The sequence below is a fragment of the Sciurus carolinensis genome, chromosome 19, assembly GCF_902686445.1.
Source record: "Sciurus carolinensis chromosome 19, mSciCar1.2, whole genome shotgun sequence".
Classification (NCBI taxonomy): Eukaryota; Metazoa; Chordata; class Mammalia; order Rodentia; family Sciuridae; genus Sciurus; species Sciurus carolinensis.
In genome coordinates this window covers 2,308,883-2,336,829 of record NC_062231.1, presented here as the reverse complement: position 1 = coordinate 2,336,829, position 27,947 = coordinate 2,308,883, and the positions used below count along the sequence as shown (strand labels likewise).

The following is a 27,947-nucleotide window of genomic DNA, read 5'->3' as shown; positions in this document are numbered from 1 at the left end:
ACCAAAATGTCAGCCTCCAAAGAGGATTCACGGTCTGATTCTCTTCTTTTTCTCAGTGCTGGGATTAGAACCCAGGGCCTCATGCATCCTTGGCAAGTGCTGTACCATGGAGCCACATCCCCAGCCTTATTATATATTTTAAAGACAGGGTCTCACTAAATTGGTTAAGGCCTCATTAAGTTGCTGAGGCTGGCCTCAAACTTGAGATCCTCCTGCCTCAGCCTCCCGCTTTGCTGGGATTAGGCTGCCCCAATGCATCCGGCTACTTCTTTCTTGGTGTTTCTTGGTGTTTGCGTGGCTTCTGGTGTTTTCAGGTGGCCTCTTTGCTGGGCCCTTCCTCTTGTTGCCAGAGACCCCTCATTCCCTTGTCCAGGTCAAGTTCAGCACTTCTACTGATATGTGCCTAGAGCCCTGGACCAAGCTAGTGTTTCTCTCCCTGAGTTTCTGTGTTTTTGCTGACACGTCTTTGAACAGCTGTGATAACAGCACTATTCACCTTTCAGTACCCACGCCATGCCAGGTGGCTCTGCAGAAAACCCTGGGGAACCTGAGACTCAGCAAGACCAGAGCTGGGCACGATGGCGCACACCTGTCATCCCAGCGGCTCCGGAGGCTGAGGCAGGAGGATCGCAAGGTGGAGGCCAGCCTCAACAAAAGCGAGGCCATGAGCAACTCAGTGAGACCGTGTCTCTAAATAAAATAGAAAAAGGGCTGGGGAGGTGGCTCAGTGGTCAAGTGCCCCTGAGTTCAATCTCTGGTCCCCCCAATCAAAATTAAAAAAAAAACACCAAGACCAGAAAAGTGCAGTTTCCAAGGTCATACGAGGCACAGAGAGCAGAGCGGGGTCTTTTTTGCTAGCAGACCTGCTCTCTCCCCACCCAGGCCCACGGCTCTGTGTCCCTCTGAGCCACAGCTCTTGGCGGGCAGGGACAACAGGGCCCTCATCAGGCGTTGCCAGCCTCCGAGAGTTTGCTGACTGGGTGCACCACCCACAGGGTGGCAGAGGCGAGATAAGACCTGCTCTGACTCTGCAGTTCCGGGGACCAAAGCAAAAGCCCTGTTTAGCGGGAGGCCCGGATCCCGGTGGTGACACCGCGCCGCCCCCGGGTCCAGTGGCATTGGTGGAAATTCCTGAATCAGACCGAGAACCCTGTGGAAACCAGGATGTCACCTCCCGCTCTCCTCTCCTGGATGCCACAGTGTCGTCTGGGGTGGCGGAGGTTCATCAGGCCGGGCTGCCATTTCTGAGCAGCGTGTGAACTCACGAGCACGTTCTCCTCCCAGTGACTTTGCAATACTTTGGAACTCTGGGACATCCTGGGATCTGTTTTTATGAGTGACAGGTTGGGGGTGGATGGGCAGATGGCCACCCTGGGCAAATGGGGACAGGCTGTTTGCATCAACCCACCACAGGTGCTGGGGATTCCTTCTGGAAGGCGAAGGAGTCTTCAGAAGCAGAAAGAAAGAAAATAAAATCAACCTTCCTTGCTCTCAGGGCTGCAGGGGCAGGATAGCCATGGTTTCTGGGTGGCCACCAGGGAAGGGAAGGGAAGCCACCACCTTCCTCACTTTTTGGCAGGCCCGGGGTTTAGGGACTACACATTCACAATGCAGGAAGAAAGAAGCTTCAATGCTTCACCGAGTGCACACACCTGTCATCCCAACGGCTGGGGAGGCTGAGATAGGAGGATCAAAAGTTGGAGGCCAGCCTCAGCAACTTTGTAAGACCCCAAGCAACTCAGCGAGACCCTGTCTCTAAGTAAAATATAAAAAGGGCTGGGGAGGTGGCTCAGTGGTTAAGCACCCTTGGGTTCAATCCCCGGTACCAGAAAAAAAAAAAAAAAAAAAGAGAGAAAAGAAAGAATGAATGTCTGATAACCTGATTATGTATATAATGTATCAAACATCACAAGGTACCCCACAGACATGAACAATTTTGGGGGTCCTGGGGATTGAACCCAGAAGTACTTTACGACTGAGCTACATCCCCAGCCTTTTTTCTTTTTTCTTATTTTTTTTTTTTTTTTTGAAATAGGATCTTGCTAAATTGTTGAGGCCAGCCTCCAATTTGTGATCCTCCTACCTCAGCCTCCTAAGTCACTGGGATTACAGGTGTGAGCCATCACACCTGGCTGTAACGCTTTTATCTATTAAAAACTAAAAATGTTGATTTATTATTAAATTTAGCATATTTATTATATTTATTAACTTATTTATGCTTTTAAAAATAATTTTTTAAACAGATAAAGACATTTAAAAAATTGTTTAAAAATACCTTTGAGGGCTGGGCTGGGGCTCCGTGGTTGGAATGCTTGCCTAACATGTGTTGGATTCCCGGCCATGTCAAAAAAAATTATTTTATAAAAACAAAACTTTTCCTTTGCCTTAAACTGGGGTCCTCTTTATCACTTTGAAACTGAGGGACAATTTTTCTGCTGTATGAATAAGACTCATTCTTTTCAGGAGCAACGTTTGTGCTTTAGACAGAGGGCGCGGGCAGAAAGGGAAGAGAGGAAGAAGAAAGAATGGCGGCATCTTGTAGGATCGTTTCCCTGACTGTGGTCACACAGTGGCAGAATCCTGCAGCCCTAAGTCTTGAGAGCAAGCCTTGACCTGTGTTCCCAGCATCCCCTGGGCTCCCCCATGGGCCACACTCAGCCTTGCGCATGCTCCAAGGACGTGCAAGGGAGCCTGGCAGGAGGGTAAGGAGGGATGGGTACTTTGCCTACATAGGACAGCAGTCTGGCCTCGTGCGTGTCCCTTCCTGTCTCCTTCCCCTTCTAAGTGTTCAGGAATATTGCAAGGTCATGGTGCCTGCTACTTTTATTTTTAATTCAATCTAAAAAAAAAATATTTCTTTATTTATTTTTGGTAACCGGGATGGAACCCAGGGGTGCTTTACCACTGAGTGACATCTCCAGCCTTTTTAAAAATTATTTTTAAAACATTTTGAGACAGGGTCTCACTGAGTTTAGAACCTCACTGATTTGCTGAGGCTGGCCTTGAACTTGTGATCCTCCTGCCTCAGCCTCCCAAGTCGCTGGGATTACAGGCATGTGCCACCGTGCTCAGCTTCAAAGGACATTCTTGAGAGAGTGAAAAGGCAGCCCATGAGAGGTGGAAAAATATTTGTAAGTCTCATTTGTATTTGAGGTATGTATCCCAACAAGGGGATAAGATCCATAATATATAAAGAGCTCCAACAATTCAACAAGAAGAAAAGAACTGAATTGTTTAGGTGGTGGGCAAAGGATTTCTCTAAGAAGACATGCAGGCTGGGGGTGGTGGGGTAGCTCAGTGGTAGAGCACTTGCCTAGTATGCACGAGGCCCAGGGTTCTGTCCTCAACAAGGTAAACACAAAACACAAATAAAAAACAAAAAAAGAGAACATTACGAGGCATTGGATACAGCAACCATTCCCAAAGGAATGAAAAGCTGGGTCTCAAAGAGATATTTGCACATCCATGTTCAGAGCATCGATCTAAGATGTGCTCCTGGGAAACCTTTGACTTGTGTTCCCAGCATCCCCTGGGCTACCCCTATGGACCAGACTCTGCCATGCGCATGCTCCAAGGACATGTAAGGGAACCTGGCAGAGAAGCACAGAGAGGTAGGGCTTCCCTGGCAATCTTCCCATAACCAGCAACTTTTCCATCATCAATAAAGACTTCAATCTCAGCTGGGTGTGGTCGTGCATGCCTGTAATCTCAGGAGGAGGGAGGCTGAGGCAGGAGGATCGCAAATTAGAGGCCAGCCTCAGCCACTCAGCGAGGCCCTGAGCAACTCTGTGAGACCCTGTCTCTAAATAAAATCTAAAAAGGGCTGGGGAGGTGGCTCAGGGGTGAAGCACCCCTGGGTTCAATCCTGGTGCCAAAAAAAAAAAAAAAGACTAATCTCTAGGACCTGCCTCCTGTGTGTTCAGAGATGCTTCTCTGCCTCAGTGACAGTTACAGAGGGGTCTGGGGACAGGGCCAGAGCAGAAGCATTCACGGGGCTGGTACAAGGTACAGAAGTGACGCAGCTCAACCCACCTGCTTCCCTGTGGCCACCTGCACACCAGTGACTGTCCCCTCCCCCTTTTTTAAGGGCAGGGTAAATTTCAGGCTGCCTCAAATAGACAAAATTCAGCAGGCGACCTCAGATATTAATAACGGAGCGTCACCAGATGAAATCTGCTCTGCAGACTGAGCTGATTGGAAAGTTAATAACCTGAGCTCGGAGGGGACTCGTGTGGGAGGCTGTGTCCTGGGGACAGAGTGGGAGGCTGAGGCCTATCTTTAGCTGAGGCTGCAATTAGTTGAAGGCCAGGCTTTCCAACACCCAGCAGGGGTCTTGCAAGGCCTTCCTGGCAGCCCGTGCTGGGGACGGGCAGGGGACATGGAGACCAGGAGCTTAATCCTCGATTCTGGAAGCTTCTGCAATACCGGTGGGGGGAGAGCAGGCCCCACCGTACACAGGAAGGGAAGCTGCGCGGCCCCCCCTTTGGCTCCCGGGCATCCAGAACTTACCATCTGGTCTGCCTGCGCGATTGTACACTAGACAGAACGCGCGGCCGGGGCATCTCTGGGTGTTTACAGGGAACAGAGATTTGGCTCTAGGGGACAAATTGCCTCCATCTGTAAATGGTCGGTGTTCCCAGGGCGAGGTGTGCTCGGAATCGGGGTCTCTTTCTTCCTGGTTCTACCCGGGGCCCGGGCCAGGGAAGGGCTTGGAAAGAAATCAGTGCATTCCTCTGGAAGGTACGAGGACTCCTCGCCTGCCTCTCCCAGCATCTTTGGCCAGAGAACCATCTAGAATGGCATTCAAGGCTTTTCAGAGTGGGCGGGGGTTCATTACAGTGTGAAAACCCCATTGTTGTCAGCGGAATGATTAATAATGTCAGGAGTCTTAGTTTAAAAAAATTTTTTTTTTTAGTTTTTGGTCCCAGGGATGGAACCCAGGGGTGCTTAACCACTAAGCCACATCCCCAGCCCTTTTAATATTTTATTTAGAGACAGGGTCTCAGTGACTTATTTAGGGCCTTGCTAAGTGGCTGAGGCTGGCCTCCAACTTGTGATCCTCCTTCCTCAGCCTCCCAAGCCACTGGGAGTCAGTAGTCTTCATTTCTGATGAGGGACTCTACAATAAATGCCTGAGCAGTAACATCTTGGTTTCTAGGGTGTTACTGCCAAGAGCACTGGGCCCAGAGTAGACAGACCCAGGCTCACATCCTTACGTGGTTGCTGTGTGTTCTTGGGAAGGTGACTTGCCCTCTCTGGGCCCCAACTTCCACAGTTGCAAGTGAGAATAAGAAGACTGACTCCTTCGGGTTCTGGTGAGAGCAGAAAGGCTACAGTATCTTGCACGGAAGAAGAAGGATGTCATCAGTTGTTTGCTGAGTGGTGTCGCGACAATCAGAAGGTTTCTTTCCCCTGCCTTTCTGCCAGGGAAGCTTCACACAGGTGCAGAGAGAATGTGGCTCTGTGGGGACAGCAGCTGCGAGATGATGCTACGTTGCAGCAGCAAAGCCCAGACACACACCTGGCTGCTGACCTTGCAGCCACAGAGCCACTCTAAGTCCCCAGGGACGGACCTGCAGACCGGGCGCCCTCCTCCAGCGGGGTGGGCAACCTTCTTCTTGTTTTTGAGGCTCTCATAGCCGCGGGGCTCCATGGGAAATATCTGCGCTAAAGACGCGCCTTTAAGACACCCTGATGTGAGATCCCGCCAGGTGCCTTTGGAACACAGTTACCCCCTTGGCGTTGCTATTTTTAAAGCTCAGCACAGTGTTCAAAGGAAGATTCCAGAGGTGACAGGCGACAGGAGGGGCGGGTTCTCTCTGCAGAGGAATGCAAAATCTTGCTTTTTATTTTTCCAACTGGAGTCCAGCTCTGAGGCTGACCTCCCTTCCTCCTCTTTTCCCAGAAAGGCCATTTCTTAGGGTTTCTGAGAATCAGCCAGAGCCCCCCAGGATGAGGGTCCCCAACAGGAGGTGGCCGGCGGGGCAGGAGCGAGGGGCGGATTGTCCATTCTAAACTCACACTTCCGTCTTTTCATGAGACTTTTGATGATTCTCCTGTTTTGTTTTGTTTTTTATATTTTTATTTTTTTCAAAGATGAGATTAAAGCTCTCAAATTAGCCATTTTTCTGCAGAGAGAGAAAGAAGTTGCAAATGCCTTTCGCACTTGTAGGTGGGAAGATCAACCAAGAGGTTTGCACCTGAATTTCCTCTTAAAACGTCTCAAAGGGATTTTTGATTCTCTTTAAAAAAAATAAAACAAGGAAAGAAAGAAAAAAACCACTATTGATCCAGAAGAGCTGCTGAAAAGATACTTGGGTTTCCTGGAGATGGCACGTCCCAACTGCAGCCATTATTTGACAAGTAGGCAGCTGAAAGGCACCTGCCCGCCACAGAGGCCCCCTTACAAAGTAGATCCCACCCAGAGACCTGCAGCCAGGAGCCGCATGGACCAGTGTCGTAAACCGGAAGAAGAACTTTACGATCAAACACACTCGCTGCAAAGAGGTGTCCACGTGCAGACTTGTCAATCAAAGGAGTTCGGATCTGAGCTCTTGCCCCCTGGCCGGCTGTGCCACCTGTGGTAGGTGACTTGACCTCTCTGTGCCTCCGTTTTTCTCATCTGGGAAATGGGGTTAAGGTAGCTGTCACTCATGTCAGGATCCAATCAGACTCCACGCCAGGCTTCCACCTTTGTCCATCTTGAAGTTGTGCCTTTTCCGCGGTGAGATTCTGCCTTTCCGAATGAATTTTTTTTTTTCTTTATTCAAATGTTCATTCCAAAAGGTCAGAGGTCACAGACACACTTGCTGGCCCCTGGTAAGGAAAACTGGGCCCAGGATGTGGGTTTGGGCGGCACCAGGTCCTATGATCGGAAGCCCTCAGACTCCACACCGGTCCTCCACTTCCTGGAGTCTTAAATAGCTAACCCCCTGGAGGCTGGGAGTCCTGGACCTCTATGGAGAACATCTCCTTCTTAAATGTCTGGGGTTATTTCCATTTAAATAATTTTTTTTTTTGATACCTGGAATTGAACCCAGGCTGCTTAACCACTGAGCCACCTCCCCAGCCCTTTTTAGATTTTATTTAGAGACAGGGTCTCACTGAGTCACTCAGGGCCTTGCTAAGTGGTTGAGGCTGGCCTCCAACTTGTGATCCTCCTGCCTCAGCCTCCCGAGCTGCTGGGATGACAGGTGTGTGTCCCCGAACCCAGTCAAATGCTTCACTTCTAAGAGACTCTGAGGGCCAGGCGTTCAAAATCACACGATGAAGCTGTAGTTCCAGTGTCCAGGGAAACTGAGGAAGACCGCTGAGATGCTGGAACCCCTCACTCCATTTCCCAGGACCCTCAGGGAGCGGTGATGGGGTGATTTCCATGCTCCTAAGGCACGAGGGCACACTGACTTGCCAGAATGATTCTGGCATCTTTCACATGCTCAGGGTATCTGACTACAAGCCGCAGAGGCCCTTCCCACTCCCAGACCAAAGCAGGTTCTCAGGCTACCCCAGGTCTCAGGCTAGCCCACCAGTCAAGCCCTTTCAGCTTATAGGGTCAGTTTGCTCACCTGCAATTATGGGTCTGTCTTTCCTCTGTTATCCTTATCGCAGAGTTGTCTTCTTTTATCACAGTCTCTGAGTTTCATATGACCTAATCCCACACCCCTTTTCCTGAAGAAATAATCCCATCTTGGATAACTGGCCAATAAGCATCGTCCCTGAAACCAGCTGCGGTGGCACACACATGTCATCCCAGTGGCTCGGGAGGCTGAGGCAGGAGGATTGCAAGTTGGAGGCCAGCCTCAGCAACTTAGTGAGGCCCTGAGCAACTTAGCAAAACCCTGTCTCAAAACAAAAAAAAATCATTAAAAATAAGGGGACTGGGGATGTAGTTCAGTGACAAAATACCCTTGGGTTACATCTCAAAAAAAAAAAAAAAAAAAAAAATCATCCCTGAGACTTTTGCCAGAAAGAGACACTATCTTTGCACTGAGGTTGCTCAGGCAAAATTGCCATTGGCCACCTTTCCCTTCATTTAGGAAAAGCCTTTCTGGGAATGAAGCCAAACTAGGTGAGATGAGAGTTGAGGAGAACCAGGTGGTGACTAGGATTTTAGATCTCCTGGATACAGCCATGCCTGAAGCCTTTACTTCTGTTTTCCAATAAATCCTTCCTTTTGCTTAAATTCCTTTGCATTTTTATCACTTGCAACCAAAAGAGACCTGACTAATACACACAGAGCTTTCTCTGGTTTGCTGTCCTGTGTTCAGGACTCAGTTCAAACTCAGCCACTGCTTCCTTTCCGCCCGACCCTGATGTCAACGACACAAACCTCATGCTTCTTTGTGTCCCCGTCACCTGACACAGGGCTTCAGTGACAGAGCAGCAGAACGCCAGGGACAGGCCCAAACTTGGATTTCTCACAGCGGGAGGGGGGGTGGCTACTTCCTTCACCGTCACATCGACCCCAAACGACCCCCAGGATTTTCGAAAGACTCTCACCTCTGCCTTATTCCGAGAGAGCACGCTGGAATCGATAGGCCCCAGGGACATGTTTGGCAGGACCAGGTTGAGCACTTTCGCAGCAAGGACCTAGGCAGGAAAGCAAGACGTCAGAACGTGCAGCACCAACGCCTGCCCTTTCTAAGCGACAATCCAGGCAATTAGGGACGGCGACACCCAAATCCAACCTCAGCCCGGTTGATGTCCCGAGACTCCGCTCTGGATCCTGTGGGGTCGCTTTTCCCAAAGATCATTTATCACCTGTGACCTGGAATTACTTGTGAGAGCTTCCGCCAGTGACTGAGCTCTTGCAGCCCAGTCCCTTCTTTGGGGGGACCCTACAAAGACCCAGCAGGGCCAGAGGCATCCCGATCAATCGAGAGCAAATGGAAGCAGGAGAACCCGGATCCCAAAGAATCTGTGGCTCATCTCAGTTGCTACTGCAGGGAAATAAAGAGCCGCCAGCCTGATTAGGAGATTGTGTGGCAGAAAGAAGCAGGTCTGGGTTTGATTCCGGCCCTGCGGGACCATGAACGTGAACTTGAATCATGAACGTGAACTTGAATCATGAACGTGAACTTGAATCGTGAACTTGAGCCTGGACCTGCATCACTGAGCTTCCGTTTCCCCAACTGCCCACGAGGGTCCTCAGGGCTCCTTCAAGAGGACACCTGTATGCAAAAGCCCAGGCACTCAGTAGGTGCTTAATGCATGCTCGCTGAACTTGAACCTGATTCGGGTCCAAGTCCTCTGCTCCCCCATCTCTCCTGGATCTCGTGTGTTCCCGGGAAGAGAGAGCCTGGACCTCACACGTCTGCCTGCAGAGACGCGGCCGTTTCCATCCTCTGCGACACTTGGGGAGGGAGGAGCTATTTCAAAGGTGAGCTGCGGAACGCTGACGTTAGAATCGGACAGGCGGCGCGCGGGGCGCAGGGGCGCAGCTCAGTACCCTGGACAGCGGGCACCTGCGCCCCGGAACCCGCTTCTGGGCGTTCCCCGTTGTGTGCGCTCTATGGTGCCTGGGCTTTTGCTTTTTGCAAAAATTCTGCAAGGTGAGGCTTGATCGTCTTTTAACAGAGAAGTCAACAGAAGCTCAGGACAGCAGGGTCACTGGGATGGAGCAAGACCACTCACCCTTTGTGTGGCAAGGGTAGAGATCTCTCTCTCTCTCTCTCTCTCTCTCTCTCTCTCTCTCTCTCTCTCTCAATGCAACTAAGAGGTCTAATCAACAACCTAGCCATGCCCATTCTCCGTGGTCACCTTACAGCTGGACACCCCAGCCTCCCTCCACGGCCACAACTCCTTGCTTCTCAGACCACCAGGAACCAGACAGAGAAGAAAACGATACTGTGCTCCCAGAGGACCCCATGTGCGAAAACCTATTCTGAGCTCCACACTGTGACTTTCTTTTCCCCAAATGGTAACAAGCAGCAATTCCTTTTTTAAAAGTTAAGGGTGGCCTCCCCCTCCCAGTGACAATGCTGGATCCCATTGCATCCCAACTTTGACATCCAAACAGGCAAACCTGTATCATGTCACGAGCTGCTGCTACGCAGCTACCGGGTCCCTATCCAGGCCCTGGGCTCTGGTTTTTGACAGTCTGGTGCAGAAATAAGAGGATTCCAACACAGAGAGCTCTCTGGGGATTCATGGAGGCAGGATGCATAGTCCAAGGCCTCTTGGGGTAGACAAGTTATGATGATATGAGATGAGATATGATAGGATAGGATAGAACCCAATACATCCAAGAGCAGAGGGATTGAGGGACCAGCTCCATGCACACACATGGGAAAAGGAGGGCTTAGGATTCTGAAATGAGGCTAAAGATCTGAGTCTTTTCAAAACTGAATCAAACAGCTGTGAATTCCAAGAACCAGATGCTCCTTGGAGAACCTAAGTTCTAGAGTGAGAAAGGGCATTTTCAAAAGTTAAAAGATCTCCAAATGAAGAAAAAACAGAGCAGGTAATTGCAGAGGGGTGACAGTCCCCTGGAGCCTTTATTTGACTCCAACTGCATAAGGGTGGACTTTCTGGGAAATGACCTGTTTTCTAGGGCAATAGTAGTCCAAGAACAACATTATCAGGAGAGAATTGAGAACATATCTTTTTTTTCAGTACTGGGAACTGAACTCAGGGTGCTCTACCAATGAGCTGCATCCCCAGCCCTTTTAATATTTGATTTTTTTGAGACAGGATTTTCCTAAGTTGCTGAGGCTGGCCTCCAACTTGTGATCCTCCTGCCTCAGCCTCCCAAGTCGTGGGGATTACAGGTGCCTGACTTTTTAGGAGAAAATCTTCATGTCTGTTCTGCAGAAGGGACTTCTAGGTATTCTGCTGTCCTCGGTGATCGTTTGCCACGGGTCCCAGCATTGACACAAAGGCTGGGGGTGGACTGGGTTTGTCCCTGCTACACTCAGGAAGGCCACCTGTATTAGGGTGACAGACGTGCAGATAGCAGGCTCCCAGAAACTGGTCTCTGTCTGGCCTACCTTCCGCCCAGTCAGGGCAGCTTACTCAAGAATGCAGCTCCTTTTCCACAAGCCAGCTTCCTGCCTGTCCCTAAGGTAGGTGACCGCAAGCAGGAAAAGGCTGTGTGCAGGACCTCCCTCCTCAACCCTGGCGCTGCGACACAGGAGAAGGAGAAGAACCCTGCTCCATTTCACCCAATCCTACCACCAGATTCCTCAGCGCACCAGCTGGTTTGATTTTGAAGCCCATCACCTGATTTCACAAGGACCTGGGCACAGAAAGCCTGGTCCATTTTCACGATGGGTCATTTGCAAAGAGACACACTTACCTTCCTCCTTGAATCTCTGTCCCGCTGCCGACACCACTCAAGCCCCAATATTTATGCCCCCAAATGCCAAGGCCTCTACCTCCAGGGTCACAATGAAATGACAGCAATCTAGGCTGTTGGCTTCACAAGGATCAGGAGAGTTCCAGGATTCCTTTTTCTGGTTTTCCAGGGACGGCTTCAGGGGAACTAGGGAGCTAGTGGGGAATTTACCTCCAGGAGAGAATTCTAGCAAAAAGCCTACTCTTGTCCTCTCACCAAGCAAGCATCTTTTTTCCTCCATTGACAAGGAAACTTTCTGCAGCAAAAGGAAGTTTCCAAGAAGTGAGGTCTGGCCATGAGTCGGTACAGGGTCATCATCCTAGCAACTCGGGAGGCTGAGGCAGGAGGATTGCAAATTGGAGGCCAGCCTCAGCAACTTAGTGAGGGTCTCAGCAACTCAGCAAGATAGTGTCTCAAAATAAAAAATCAAAAGGGCTGGGGATGTGGCTCAGTGGTTCAGAATCCCTGGGTTCAAACCCCACTACTCCCCTCCCCCCTGCAAAAAAAAAAAAAAAAAAAAAAAAAAAAAGAAGAAGAAAAAGAAATGATCTCTGAGGGGTGGAAAGAAGAGAGCCACATCCTGAGAAGGGTTTGCTTTACAAAATGATCACAAAAAGGGGTTGGTCCTGAATCTGTCACCTTCCTGTTGCTGGTAGAGTTCTGGAGAGGACTCTTCCTTTTATAGCTGCCAATGATCTACTGCCCAAAAATGCAGGCAGGAGATGTTCCTGTTCCAGCCTGGTGGCTTCCAGGGGACACATCTGGCTGAGCACTCGCTACCCCAACGACCCATGCACAGGGCAGGAAATTATCCTTGCTCCCCAAAATAGCCATTGCTCAGGAATTCTGGCCCTCGAAGGGCCAACTCGACAACTAAAGTCCGGAGGCTGACTGGGTAGAAGAAGATACCGACGTCCTAGGTTACTGGTTGCTCAATCACAAGTGAAAACGGGGGACATGGCCCTAGCAGGAACGCAGTGATCACCATTGTCCTTGTGTGTGTCCTGGGCCCCATGGGATGTCCCTGAGGTGGGTGCTGGAGACCTGGGCACAGGTTAACCCTGCCTGATGCAGACGCAGGCGGGGGCCCAGGGCAGACGCTGTTCTGAGGACAACCTAGCTCAGCACGCGGGGCAGGCACAGCACATCCATCCTGGTGTCCTGTGGCCTCCCTGCTCAGCGTGTGGCCTTCAGACCAGCAGTACCAGCACCTCCCAAGGACACCCAGCTTTTGGATTAGACTCTGCAACTTCAGGAGACTCCTAGGGGGAATTCCCGAGGGTGGAGAAGCCTGAGGGGTCAACAGCCGGTATGTCCATAGGACACAGTCCTCTTGCCGGGGCCCACCCTGAAAGATCCTGATGTGCTGACTTGAGGTGACACCGTGGCGCACATGTCTTTCTTTGGACTTCCATGGGAAATTCTAGTGAATAGAAAGAACTGAGGAGGCATTTCTGACACCTCTGCTGAGGGCAGTGGCCTGGACGTCCCTCCCTGCAGGGATAATCCTAAGAGAGATTGGGTCAACTCTGACCTTCAGCTCTTTTTCTAAATTGTCCTAGTAAGTTTCAAGTCATATTTCTAAGCAAGAGTCAAAACAGCAGAGGCCAGTCTCCTCATGACAATAACCTTGTGACTTAAAAAGAAGAAAATCAGGTGCTCGACTTCTTCCCCACCAAAGAAAGAAAGAAAGAAATCAAACCACTGTAACAGATGACTTTCCCCCTGTTGTTCTTTCAAGGTTGGTTGATTTAACGAGCAAGGAAGGGGTCAGATTGGGAGGAGAAAGACCAAGGCAGAGGAAGTGGGGTTGGTTGAGGACGAAGGACGCAGAGCAGAGGGTCTTAAGGCCACCTGTGGAGGACATGGTGGGAAAGAAGGAACAACGGCAGATCCAACACCCAGAGAGAGCCACGCTGAGGTCGACCAGATGGCTGCTGCCCCCTGGCCTCCTGGAAAATTCTCCCAGAGCCTCCGTCTTTGATTGTGAGGGCCCAGCCGCCTGTTTCCAAGAGAAGATTCTGGAAGCCTTAAAAGGGCTTTGCTCACCCATAAATGAAGTGGAATCCAAGCCATTACCAATCTTGATGTGTTTTCGACCAAGTCTGTGAATGTCTTCGGGTGACCCTGTGGGGGTGTGGAGAGTGCCTTGGACCCGGCTCAGGAGAGAGGAGGCTGCAGGATGGACTCCACCGCCAGGCGAGCTCCCCACCCTCCCCACGACCCCGACAGGAGAAGCCAGGCTTTGTACAACCACAAAGCTCCCAATGGTGCCACGTCCGCCCAGACTTCAGGTGACTCAGGGACGTGGCGGCAGGTGAGTTTGGATTCAAACTCTGGTTCTGAGTTCGTGGGAAAGTCTACGCTCCTTGGTTTCTTCATCTATGAAACTGAACTCATCCGACCAGCCTTGAATCCCCCCAGGTCTCGTCCCTGACTCCCTTTCTGGCTTCTGACCCTGAGGAGAACAGCTCAGCGAACCTGCTTGGTGGCCAACTGAGTGAGTGATCGGAGGGCATTCACGTAGAGCCTTCTGGAAAAGCACCTGACCTGCAGTTTCGTGACAGGTGACGCCTCTCCCACGTCTGAAGGTGACGTCCTGATGAGTGAGGCACGTGAGACACCACAGCCCTTGACAAGCACTTACACACCAGGGGACATTCCCAGGCCAGCCATGGCATACATGGCTTTAGATTCTAGAGACGCTCACATGTGTCTTTGTGGATCGGAGAGGTCTTAATGGCCCCCTTGCCACCTTTCTTAAGTTTCTGCTGGCAAAGGACTCACCACGAAGGTTCTGGAAAACTGACCTGAGCAGAGAAGGCTAGGACTTCACACCTTTTATGGGGACAGCATTATGACCAGGGTCACCTGTGATTTAGCCAGGGCCCTGGGACGGTCACGCCAGATTTTTTTTCTTTTCCTTTCTCTCTCTCTCTCTCTTCCACCAGGGATTGAACCCGGGGGTGCTTAACCCCTGAGCCACCTCCCCAGCCCTTTTACTTTTTATTTAGAGACAGGGTCTCACTGAGTTGTTTAGGGTCAAGTTGCTGAGGCTGGCCTCCACCTTGCAATCCTCCTGCCTTAGCCTCCTGAGCCACTGGGATGACAGGCATGTGCCACCAACCCAGCACCAGATTTCCTTGAAGGGGAAATACACCTTATTCCTCCCTGGGATGAACTGGACACTTGTTCCCAGACATGGAACAAGGAGTCACTAAATACAATAAGACTTTCTGGTACAATGGCTCGATTCTGGAGCCACACACGTCTAGAAATCTGAACCCAGAGCTATCAGAGAGGACCTGCCACAGAGCAGAGGTCAGTCCAAGGCCCGAAGCTTGTGGCTGCTACCAAATGGGCCAGTAATGACCCGTGGCCACGTTCCAGGCAGCTGAGTCTGAACTTACCCAAAATTTAAAGGGGTGACAATTCCTCTGACCACCAACCACTTCCCCTCCATCCTCCCAGCCTCTGGGTGTCCCAGGAACTTCCAGATTGTAGTGACTAAAAATGGACCATGTGAGAGGAACTTCTGGATCCTAGGGCCTGAACATGGACCCTGAGAGGAACTTCCGGATCCTAGGGCCTGAACATGGACCCTGTGTGAGAGGAACTTCCGGATCCTAGGGCCTCAACATGGACCGAGTGAGAGGAACTTCCGGATCCTAGCGCCTCAACATGGACCCTGTGTGAGAGGAACTTCCGGATCCTAGCGCCTCAACATGGACCGAGTGAGAGGAACTTCCGGATCCTAGCGCCTCAACATGGACCGAGTGAGAGGAACTTCCGGATCCTAGCGCCTCAACATGGACTGTGTGAGAGGAACTTCCGGATCCTAGCGCCTCAACATGGCCCGTGTGAGAGGAACTTCCGGATCCTAGCGCCTCAACATGGACTGTGTGAGGGGAACTTCCGGATCCTAGCGCCTCAACATGGACTGTGTGAGAGGAACTTCCGGATCCTAGCGCCTCAACATGGACCCTGAGAGGAACTTCCGGATCCTGAGGCCTGGACATGGACGCTCCTGACTCTCCGCCGGAAGTCGGCCGTTTAGGGTGAAGGGATGTGCCCCGCCCTCCTGCCCCCTGGTCCGACCTGGTGCTCGCCCTGGACGTGAACAAGACAATAGCCTCATTTCCTGTCTTTCAATTGGGAACAATTTCCTCTCCTTCCAGGGCGGGGCCTGAGAGGAAGGGAGACCAGGCGGGCCCGGCACTGAGAACCGCCTTAGCGAGGCACCAGCGTGGCTGGGAGTGGGGACATCTTGCCTCGCTGGGCGCCTCCTACATCCCTGCCCCAGGACCTCAGGGGATCACAGCAGGGACAGCCGTGGACATGATTATCCTCCAGGCCGCTGACCCTCGGCCCCCAGGCTCTGCCCAGGGAGATTTCTGCCTGGTGTGTGTGGGGGGCGTAGCCTGCTGTCCATTGCTGACTCTTGTCCTGGACAAGCACAGGTCAGGGGACCAGAGGTGAACTGAGAGTGACACTCGACTAGATGGGCATCCAGGAATTTCACCTCTGTCCCCAGCCATCAGACACGGAGAGGAAGCCCCCAAACAGAAAATAACCTCCATATACACAAGACTTGCTTTTAAGTTTTTGATTCTAAAATTTTCCTGCTACCACAATCTTGGTGAAACCAATTTTTCAGCAGATACACTATTCCAGGGACCAGAGTCTCTGTCCTCATTGTCTCTTTTTCTGGGCTAAATTTAGCTCAGCTTGTTGAAAAATGAGCCTTTGGTGAGAGAACCAGATGGGGGTGAGATTTTGGGGTTGGGGGATTATCTGGAAGGTTCCCAGCTCAGGGGTTGGGGGCTGGTCATGTTCCACATGTCTGTCTGTTCTCAAAGACTCCGTGTCTCAAGTTGCCTGCCTTAATAAGTGTTGGCGCATGCCTGTGATCCCAGCAGCAGGGGAGGCTGAGGCAGGAGGATCACAAGGTGGAGGCCAGCCTCAGCAACTTAGCAAAGGCCCTAAGCAAGACCCTGGCTCAAAATTGAAAGGACTGGGATGTGGCTCAGTGGTTAAGCACCCCTGGTTCAAACCCCAGTACCAAGAAAAAAAAAAAAAATGGGAGACTTGTTCTAATAGGTGCTTGGTACCATGAATCAAGCTGTCAAATGCTATGTTTCTTTTTCTTTTTCAGCACTGGGGATGGAACCCAGGGTTTCGTGTGTACTAGACAAGTGCTCCGCCACCAAACCCCACCCCAGCCCCTGTTGAACAAGGATAGAACTTGTCACTGCTGCTCATTTACAGGCAATGCTGGGGTTCCTTTCATCCCCCACCCCCAGTTCTTTCATCCTGCTACACACAGCTGAGGCTGGCCTCCAACCTGCCATCCTCCTGCCTCAGCCTCCCGAGCTGCTGGGATTCCAGGCGTGCACCACTGAGCCTGGCTAAGCAAATCATTCTTAAGCTCTTGAAATGAATATTTAAAGAAAAACATTCTGAAATGCTTTCAGGAGGTTTTCAGGGAAGACCAGACAGTGTGTAGAAGGCGGTCACATCCCACCCCTGCCCCCAAGGCGGGCTAGACCAATGCATCTTAGACTGTCAGTCAAAATTGCCAAAGACCAGGAGCAGCAACAGATTCCGGGTTGGGGAGGAGGACCTTCAGGTCTGGGGCAAAGAGAAATCTAATTTGTCTTGGTTAATAAGAGGAGACCCGTGACTCTCCTGGGACGGCTGGCTCCTGATTTGACAAGGTGATCTATTAGCACGAGTGCATGGAAGGTCACAGTGCACGGAAGAGTCAGCTCCATGGGACGCTGGGAGCAAACCCGTTGTCTCCATTGTCTCCTTGGTGCCCCTTATCTGAAATGCCCTCTGGTCCCTGGCTTTTCTCTGAGGGAAAATGTCCATTTCTTCTCCAGGGAAAACAGTGACAGCCCCCCCCAGATTCAAGTCCAACAAGCCAGTTAGGTGGGTTCCGGCCAATCACTTGTCCTTCCCTAAGCCTGTTTTCCCACCAGTAAAACATGGGTCAATGTCTTTGCACAGAACAGGCTTGGCACACATCACGCCTCGAAATTCTTTAAGAATCAAATTGCGTAAGCCAGGTGTGGTGGTGCATGCCTGTCCCCCCAGCAGCTTGGGAGGCTGAGGCAGGAGGTTAAAAAGTTGGAGGCCAGCCTCAGCCACTCAGCGAGGCCCTAAGTAACTCAGTGAGACCCTGTCTCTAAATAAGATATAAAAAGGACTGGGGAGGTGGCTCAGGGGTTGAGTGTCCCGGGGTTCAGTCCCTGGTACCAGAAGTCAAATCAAATCAAATCACATGAAATACAATGTAACTCACTGTCCCTCTTGTGCGATCCCGATCTTATTCCATTTAGATAAGAACGCTTGAGTTATCTGACACCGCATTGTGTGATCACAGTCATTATGGGAAATGTCAAGCAGGGCACGCCTCCCCTGGGACATTTAAATGATGAAGTGGTCGGTAGGTGCATTACTGGCGGTGCTGAGGGACCCCGGTGGGGGTGACAGACCTCTACCGCTGTCTCACTCAGCACTGAGATTGACGGCTGATGGAAAGTCAGCGGTAAAAACGTCAGGGTCACCTCCTCCGGATGGAGTCAAAATTCAAAGGTGAATTCAAAGTGAATTAAGTGATCTGATTGATCTATTCATTTGCAGCGTTCCCTTCTGCCCATTTTAGATTGCTCAGATTCTCTGCGACCAATTGGAACCTGCCGCTGTCTCTGGTAGTCGCAGGATCAGGTCTGTGGCCATGGACGGGAAAAAAAATACCCCAAGTATATTCTTTATTTTTGTTTTTGGTACGGGGAGATTGAACCCAGGGGTGCTTAACCACTGAGCCACATCCCCAGCCATTTTTCTATTTTATTTAGAGACAGGGTCTCGCTGAGTTGCTCAGGGCCTCGCTAAGTGGCTGAGGCTGGCCTCCAACTTGCCATCCTCCTGCCTCAGCCTCCCCAGCTGTTGCTATCACAGGCCTCACACACCACGAGGCCAGGACAGTGTGGCACAGCCCACATTACCAAGCAGCCCCGCGGAGGGCTCTGGTTTCACCTCCTGGGAACAGAAGGCACCTACTGTCCTCTGCCTTGTGGGGAGGATCCCAGAGTCCCCAGCAGGCACAGCGCGGGCTGTCCACGTGGAATATCACAAGCCACCTGACGGATCCATTAGAGTCAGGGGTCGCCTGGGCCGGGGACGGAGCCCAGCGGCAGTGAACGCGAGTCTCAGTCGTGATGAGGAATCACCTGGCTCCTCATTCCCCGCTGAGGCGAGCGGATGTCGTGACACACAGCTCGGCCTTGCCTGGGACAGCTGAGGAAACGTGACTCGGCCGGACAGATGACACGGGGCGGCCTTTCTCCTTGTAAAGTTGGCAGGAGAGCCCACGCGGGCAGGAAGGCCTCCTTCCCTTGTCTTTGGGGGACATGCACTCGGCTCTAGAAATCCCAGCTCCCCAGGGGCCAAACAGCATCTGCGCAGACTCGGAGGCACCAGCGTGCGCGGTCCCAGAACCAACGGCCTTTGGCGCTTTGACCAGGGTCCAGCTACAACTGGACGAGGCTCCCTGTCGCGGGGGCCAGTGGGAATGCAACACACCAGAGAGGCCTTTTACCTTGAAAGTCGTTGCGGATTCAGGGTTGGCAAGAACCAGAGGCGAAATGAGGACCATGCCGGAGAAGTGGCCGGGCCTCTCCGCAGCTGTGAGGATGGCGATGGCGCCTCCCTGCAAAGCAAAAATGGGCAGAGTCACGGGGCATTCTGACTTTCCCTGGAGCATAGATTTCTTTTTCTTTCTTTTTTCTGTGGATGCAGGACTGGGGATTGGACCCCGGGGGCTCGACCACGGAGTTACCTCCCCAGCCCTTTTTTTATGTTTTATTTTAAGACAGGATTTTGCTAAGTTGTAGAGGCTGGCCTCCAACTTGTGATCCTCCTGCCTCAGCCTCCTGAGTTGGTGGGATGATAGGCATGCACCCCCACACCCAGCCAGAGCATGTATTTCTGATAAAAAAAAAAAAACAACAACCTTGTAAGCTTTGTTTCTGGCTAAGAGCCCTGGGAGGATTACCTGGGATTAGACACCAACATATGCTGGATAAACTAGATCTACAATTATTGCATTACAAACGTTCACCCCACCCCAGGTTTTCCCAGAGCAAACATTTCAGAGAGACATAAATAAGCTTCCTGCTTATGAGCTGCAAGTTAAATAGGAACACTTTGCTTTTGCATTTCAAGCCAAAAGTTGACAGACCCATAATTCATCCATTCTGATGGGCTTAATATAAAATTATATATGTTCCATGTCTCAAAAGAATAAGCCAGGTATGGTGGTGCACGCCTGTAATCCCAGCAATTCGGGAGGCTGAGGCAGGAGGATCACAAGTTGGAGGCCAGCCTCAGTCACTTAGCAAGGCCCTAAGCAATTCAGTGAGACCCTGTCTCTAAATAAAAAAAATAATAGTTTACTATGTGTTTTTTTTTTTTCCTGGTTGAATAAAGATCCCAGAAATTTAGGTTCCAAGAGAAATGAAATGTGGATGGTATAGGAGAGAGTCATTGTCTGTTTGAAGCTCAAAGGTGATTTCAACCAAGGGCTGTGACCTCGAATGCTCACGGGGCCCAGGCAGGGGAGAGAAATGCAGGGACAGGTCACACAGTGATCAGAGGGGCAGAAGCCCTGCCCCAGGGAAATGTCCCTTGGTCCTGACGCTCTGCTCCTCAAACAATTGGCTTTTCTGTAGGTAGGTTTGGCCAGGGGCTGCCAGACTTAAAGACTTAACTTGGAGGATTCTTAGAAGATTCTATGGGTGAAAAGGATTTTGAATAACCTTCCACTGATTTTGCTCTTTCTTTCTTTCTTTCTTTCTTTCTTTCTTTCTTTCTTTCTTTCTTTCTTTCCTTCCTTCCTTCTTTTCTCTCTCTCTCTCTCTCTCTCTCTCTCTCTCTCTCTCTCTCTCTCTTTTCTTTTTGTACCAGGAATTGAACCCAGGGGTGCTCAACCACTGAGCCACATCCCCAGCCCTTTTTCTATTTCATTTAGAGACAGGGTCTCACTGAGTTGCTTAGGGCCTTGCTAAGTTGCTGAGGCTGGCCTCCCACTTGCAATCCTCCTGCCTCAGCCTCCTAGCCACTGGGATGACAGGCATGCATCACCACACCCAGCTTGTTTTTTCTTTATTTGTGGGGCTGGAGCCTCCCGCGTGCGCTCTACCAGGGAGCCACACTCCAGCCCTCAGGAATTATTGCTGCTGGAGAATTCTGAAACGTTTCTCATGGACCAAGGAGAAGTGACTCTTAGTGGCCTCACAATGCAATGGCACCGCAGGACCCGAGGAAATGGATTCAGTTTTCCAAGTGGCCACACACCTGAGCTCCCAGTAAAGACTGGAGGGATTCGTGAAGTCTTATTCTTGGACACTCACAGAAAACTGGGCAGGTTGAGACTCTCTGTGTGTCTGTCCTTTCTTTCTTCCTTGTAAGTTGTTGCCAAGGAAGGGAGGGTGGCTGAGCGGACAGACTTTGTAGTATTGACACCCTGGAACACGTCCTGGCTGTGTGATCTTGGGCAAGTTTCTTGACCACTCTGTGCCTTGATTTCCTAATCTGTCAAAGGGGCAGGGTGACGGGAGCAGCCCTGGTCTGGAATGGATGGTCGGCATCTGTGTGGCCTCCAGGGCTGACTCCCGGCCCCCGCTCACTTCCTAAGCACTAAGTGACCCCGGAACCCCAACAGCCGGGCGTCTTGAACTGGGTCTGCTCACCATGGAGTGGCCCAGAAGGAAGACCGGAAGGTTGGGGTAGTCCTTCTGCATGACATCCACGTGCTGTAACACGTCCCTGACGAAAACATGGAAGTCGGACACCACCATCCTCTCCCCTTCGCTCTGTCCGTGGCCGACTGGAAAGGAACCGAGACAAAGGCAGCCATCACCAACCAAGTACTTGAATGCATCGATGTATCACCTCATTTAACCCTTTTCAGTTTTTTTCAACGTATCATCTCATTTAAACTTTTCCTTAATTTTTTTGTACTGGGGATCAAACCCAGGGGTTCTCTGCCACTTCTTCCTTTTTTTATTTTGAGACCAACTTTCACCAAGTTGTGGAGGCTGGCCTCAAACTGGAGATCCTCCTGCCTCAGCCTCCAGAGTAGGTATCCCTCAAATCACTTTGGAATTGGACTTCTTCTCCCCTTTGTGCCTTTGACAGATTAGGAAATCAAAGCACAGAGAGGTTAAGGAACTTGCCCAAGATTGCACAGCTAAGGCATAACCCGGATGCAAATACCACAAAGCCTGTTCACCGGGCCACCCTGTCTTCCTCGGTGACAGTTTTCAAGGAAGGAGGAAAAGAGAGACACACAGAGAGTCTCAGCCTCAGCAAAATTACCTGAGCCTCAGCATTTCCCCAGGGGCGAGAAAAATCTCACAGATCAGTTTCACCCTCTCACCAGGTGAAGCACCGCGCTCCTGTCACCTCGCTTTACAGCGTCAGGTGACAATCGCCTGACAGGCGTGAAATAAAATGAGGTAGTCAAGGGTGCTCTCCAGAGTCTCAACAAAGCAGCAGTGAAACTAGGTCACCTTCCTGGGTTATTTTTTCATCTGTCACATCTCTGAGCTGTTTGGTGTCCCTTTGTTCCTTCCTGAGGGTCCCCCACTTCCTCCCTTTGTGAAGGACATCGGTCGCCATAGAAACAACTCGCTGGCAGCCCAGGTGGTGGTCCAAAGGCTGCCCAAGCGGGCAGAGTCCTCGGAGGACGGAGACCTCGGGCAGGAGGGCGCCCCCAAGCGGTTCCTGCTGGGAGCGGAAAGTGGGGTTCTCAGTCTCCTGCTGCCGCTGGGGGGCGCTCTGCAGGCTCCTTCCAAGGCAGCTGAGAAGCGGGGACGCCACGCCTGGGACTGAGGGACCCCTCTCAGTCGCCCCCTGTGCTCAGGCCCAGCTCCCGGCTCCCACCGGCCTGTGCCCCAGGCACCTCCCCGCTGCCCAGCCCGCTGGCCTCTCTGCCCAGCGCCCTGGTTCCACCTCGCTCTCAGCCAAACCTCCAGTTCGCTTACCTGTGAGGGTTTTATTTGTCTTTTCAAAATGTACTACTATTATTTTTATTTATTAGTTTATTTGTGCCGTGCTAGACATCGAACCCAGGGCTTAGTGCAGTGCTACACTAGCCTCTTAATAAGCTACACCCCAGCCCCCCAATTTATTATTATTATTATTGGGACTAAAAGACATGATTTTTTTTGGTACTAGGGATGGAACCCAGGGGTGCTTACCCACTGAGCCACATCCCCAGCCCTTTTTATATTTTATTTAGAGACAGGGTCTTGCTGAGTTGCTTAGGCCTCACTAATTTGCTGAGGCTGGCCTCCACCTTGCGATCCTCCTGCCTCAGCCTCCACTAGGGTTACAGATGTGCACCACCAATCCTAGTACATGACATAAATTTGACATGTCAACCACTTTTTTTTTAAACTGATTTTGCCTCTAAGCTATACACCCAGCCCCCTTTGAGTTTTTACTTTTGACACAAGAGCTTCACTAAGTCCTTGAGGCTGACCTTGAACTTGAAATCTTGCCTCAGCCTCCTGAGTTGCTGGGAATCCTGGTGTGCGACACCATGCCTGGCTTTGCAATTTTGTATTAGAAAAAATTTTCAATGCAGAGAAGTACTGAAAGAATATTCCCATTTATTCCAGAATATTCCATTTATTCAAGAATGGAAGCTGGGTGCAGTGGTGTACACCTGTAATCCTAGGTTCTCGTAAGGCTGAGGCAGGATTGCAAGTTTGAGGCCAGCCTCAGCAACGTAGTGAAACCCTGTCTCAAAATAAAAAATAAAAGAAGCAGGTGCAGACGTGCCTGCTTGTAATCCCAGCAGTACAGGAGGCTGAGGCAGGAGGATCACAAGTTGGAGGCCAGCCTCAACCACTTAGCCAGGCCCTAGCAACTCAGTAAGACCCTGTCTCTAAATAAAAAATAAAAGGGCTGGGGATGTGGCTCAGTGTTTAAGCACCTCTGGGTTCAATCCCTGGTACCAAAAAAAAAAAAAAAAAAAAAAAAAGACATTCATCTGATAACTATGGAACTATTTTCCTATCTAAATAAATTAGTAATAGTTGCCTAATATTATTTAGTTCTCAGTCAAAATGCAAATATCCCAACTGTCTCCAGGTATTTTACAGCTGGTTTTTCAGAACTCAGATACGACATTCAAACATTGTATTTGGTCAGGTTTCCTCTGCCGTCCAGCGATCTGGCCACTGAAATGTCCTACGTGCTGGATCTGATTGTCTCCCTCTGGGTGTACACTGGCTTGTTCTTTGCTCCCATTCATTGTCAAGAGCTTCCTTAGTCTTTGGCACAATTACAGAAGGGCTTGCCTTTCTGCTTTGTCCTTACCCTGGAATTAGAATTAGACCCTTGTCCAAGACGCCCCCAAGTCCTGTCCATGGGCAATGGTGTTAAAGACCACAATTGAAGCAGCAAGGGATCTCCAGGCCACTGAGGTGCTTGGCTTCCAGGCTCATTCAGTGGACCAAGCTAGAAAATTTCATACTTAAAAAATCATGAGTCCGTATCTATAGAAAAAAATCAATGCCTTAGGACAGTTTTTGCCTTCTTTCATGTTATGCTTTCCTCTTTTGATACTGAACATCTCAGTTCCTAACAGCACTGACACGCTGACTTCTCTGTGAGATCTGCCTGCGTAGCAAACTTTCAGATCATACTATCGCCATCCTCCCTAAGCCACTGCAGGAGCCTCAACTTCCTTTGCATTTCCCTGTGTCCTTAGAATAGAGTTCAGGGACGCTATGGCTAGGGTATGGAGCTCAAAGTTCAAGTTCTTACAAAGAGGTTGCAATTGTTTTCTCTGTGTGCAAATGTTGCCCATTTGATAGACAATTGGATTCGTTCATTTCACATTGCAGTTCTTCCCAGTGATCGGGCTTCTGCCTTTTTGATTTGCAAATTGATTTTCTTTTCCAAGTATGCAAACATTTATTTGGTTTAAGAGTTAGAAATAGATGAAAAGGATCCACAGAATGCAGTTTTGCTTCTACCCCACCATCTCCAACTCCCCTTTTTCACTGTGGTTAATCATTTTAATCATCTTTGGGGTTTTCCTCTAAGCATTTGCTTTTGCAAAAATAAGAATGTTACTGGTTTATTTCTATCTATCATGTCTTTCTCTTCATTCATCCATCCATCTTTCAACCATCCATTCACCTTTCCAACCATCCATCCATCTTCCATCCATCCATCCATCCACCTATCCATCCATCTATCCATCCACCCACCCATCCATCATCCATCCACCCATCCGTCCATCCACCCACCCATCCACCCATCCATGCATCCATCCACCCACCCATCCACCCATCCATCCATCCATCCATCCACCCACCCATCCACCCATCCATGCATCCATCCACCCACCCATCTACCCACCCATCCATCCATCCATTCATCCATCCATCCACCCATCCATCCATCCATCCATCCATCATCCATCCACCCACCTACCAATCCACCCATCCATCCATCTATTCATCCATCCACCCATTTACCCACCCACCCACCCATCCATTCATCCATCCATCCACCCACCCATTCATCCATCCACCCACCTACCCACCCACCCATCCATTCATCCATCCATCCATCCATCCATCCATCCACCCACCCACCCATCCATCCATCCACCCACTCACCCATCCATCCATCCACATATCCATCCATCCATCCATCCACCCACCTACCCATCCACCCATCCACCCATCCATTCATCCATCCATCCATCCATCCATCCACCCACCCACCCATCCATCCATCCACCCACCTACCCATCCATCCACCCACCCATTCATCCATCCACCCACCCACCCATCCACCCATCCACATATCCATCCATCTATCCATCCATCCACCCATCCATCCACCCATCCACCCATCTATCCACCCATCCACCGATCCATCCACCCATCCACCCATCCATCCACCCACTCATTCACCCATCCATCCATCCACATATCCATCCATCCTTCCATCCATCCACCCATCCATCCACCCATCCATCCACCCATCCACCCATCCATCCACCCATCCACCCATCCATCCACCCACTCATTCACCCATCCATCCATCCACATATCCATCCATCCTTCCATCCATCCATGCACCCATCCATCCATCCACCACCTATCCATCCATCCATCCATCCATCCATCCATCCATCCTTATTTTCCCTCCTTTCTTTCCTAAAAGGTAGCACACCACGTATCCCACTTGATACTAGATTTTTTTCACTTACAGCATATTCTAGCAATTACTTCACGTCGTGAGCAGTCCGCGGAGCTCTTTTTCATTCTGCTGTATTGCTGTGTGGGTGAACCATAGTTTATTTAAGCAGTGTCTCACTGAAAAAACATTTGGGTTCTATCCAACCTCTTGTGGAGTAAACATTTGGCTATACTGAATAACCTGGGAATATTTTACTTCCTATTTGTGATGGTGTATCTTCAGGATATATGCCTCGACAAATGGTTGCTTGGTTGAAATGTAAATGCATGTATAATTTTATATACATTTCCAAAGTCCCCTCCACGTGGGATGTGGCACATTACACTCCACCAGAGAAGCACGGGAAAGGGTCTGTTTCTCTCCGTTTAACCAGGACAGTGTGTTGTTTGACATTTGGATTTTTGCCCATATAATAAAAGAGAAAGCGTAGGTTGAACATCTCAGATTTTAAGAGCCATTATTTCCTTTTAGGTGAGCTGAGTGTTCATGTCCTTGGTCATTTCTCCCCCGCCTCCGGGTTTTGCATTTCTTGTTGATATTTCAGAGTTCTTTATAAATGGGTTGATCATTTGTCTTTTGACCTTGTTTATGTTGTATTTAATCATGTCCAAGATATTTATTTGTTTATTTTGGTGCCAGGTATTGAACCCAGAGGCTCTTAACCACTGAGCCACATCCCCAGAACTTTTTGTATTTTATTTAGAGATGGGGTCTCACTAAGTTGCTTAGGCCCTTGCTAAGTTGCTGAGGCTGGCCTCCAATCTGTGATCCTCCTGCCTCAGCCTCCTCAGTAGCTGGGATTGCAAGGACATGCTACTGTACCCGCTTAAGTTCAGTCTATTTCTGGAGGTCTGCTTATTCATAAGCCTGCCCTGTATTATTAAGGAATTATAGGATCTGCCTATCTTTTAAACATATTATATGCAGAAGGGTCCCAGTCACTCCGCAAGCTGTCCCTTGTCCCTGTACACTTGCTGACATCTCCTAGGTATCCTGTTTCTGACTCTGGTTTCTTTCCAGAGCTGCAGATCCCTCTTACCAACCCCTGACCTGGTTCTGTGGCTCCTCAAGGCGCTCCCAGATCAGCTGTGTTCTGGGGGTTTGGCCTCATGGTTAAAGAGCCCATGATCCTCCGTCTCCTCAGCCTGCAAACTCTTAGGGTCCCCTTCCTTGCACTCTATGTCACTGACAGAAGTCAAGACCTTTGTTGCCTTTGAACTTGAACTCAGGGGTGCTTAACCACTGAGCCACCTCCCCAGCCCTTTTTATCTTTTATTTAGAGACAGGGTCTCGCTGAGTTGCTCAGGGCCTCGCTAAGTGGCTGAGGCGGGCCTCCACCTTGCCATCCTCCTGCCTCAGCCTCCGCTGCGATTAGAGGCGGGCGCCACTGCGACCGGCTACCTTCTAACTTTTAAATGACAGTTTTCTAGCAGGCCACCTGCCTGCTGCCTGCCCCGGGCTGGCTCTCCTCGCTCTAAGGCCATTCCGCAGGCACCCACCTCCTCTTCCTGCCCTGCTGTGACCCTGTCCCGGTCAGCCTTCCTGCATAGTTCCAGAATGCAGCCCAGGCATTTGGGTCCCGCATTCCTGGCCCCCGCTGAGGGCTCCCACGTGTCCCTCTGCCTCTCTAAAAAGGACACTCTGAGCCACATGTACCACCGCCCTGCCCACTGTTCCTGGACGCAGTCCCACGGTTTCCTGACCTGTGCCCCTTGATCCTTCCGCCTGGATGTCCCTGCGCCGCAGCAGAAATCCTATTGCTCTGCGGCGTCTGCCGCAACTCCTTTCAATGCAGATGTGAATGTCCCCTTTCCAGACCCCTAAAGCACCCCTTGTCTCTCTCCCGCCTGCGTTAGGAGATTCTCCTCCTCCTCTGCTTCCTCAGTACCGCCCCTCCGCATAGATGGCCGGTCCTTAGACCTAGGGTGACAATCAGCTCTGATTGGCAGGCCGAGGTGGCCCACTGAATTCCATCTGGATGGTTCTAAGTGGAGCCGGGTGGAGTGGGCAGAAAAGCCAGCCGGGCGCACTTGGCGAGGGCTACACAGAGGCGGGAGGAGGTTCCACGGGTAGGTCCCCAGCCAAGTGGCTTGCATCCTCGAGAGCAAGAATTCATATTTTATTCATCTGTCTATTCCTCAGGGTCCCTTGCACACCAGCCCGGCAGAGGGTCTGTGCTTGATAAATGTCTGTTGAAATGAATGGTAGGCAATATTTCCATAATGGCCACTCAGCAGAGAGAGTTGGCGCCATTGTTCTAGTGAAGGCTGAGGTTTTATGTGTCCTTTGTGAGCATGTAAATGGAACCCACTAA

The 27,947-nt window shown here is 50.6% G+C and overlaps 1 protein-coding gene across 3 annotated transcripts in view; it reads right to left on the bottom strand.

Annotated features, from left to right (window-relative positions):
* Mgll (monoglyceride lipase) overlaps positions 1-27,947 on the bottom strand; it is a 121,388-nt gene that overhangs the window by 8,251 nt on the left and 85,190 nt on the right. For all 3 annotated transcript variants that reach the window (XM_047534842.1, XM_047534841.1, XM_047534843.1), the window contains exons 4-6: positions 21,094-21,230; positions 18,942-19,052; positions 8,500-8,589 (exon numbers count right to left, since the gene is read on the bottom strand). In XM_047534842.1, coding sequence (XP_047390798.1) covers positions 8,500-8,589; positions 18,942-19,052; positions 21,094-21,230 — 338 coding nt within the window. The remainder of the gene's footprint in view (positions 1-8,499; positions 8,590-18,941; positions 19,053-21,093; positions 21,231-27,947) is intronic.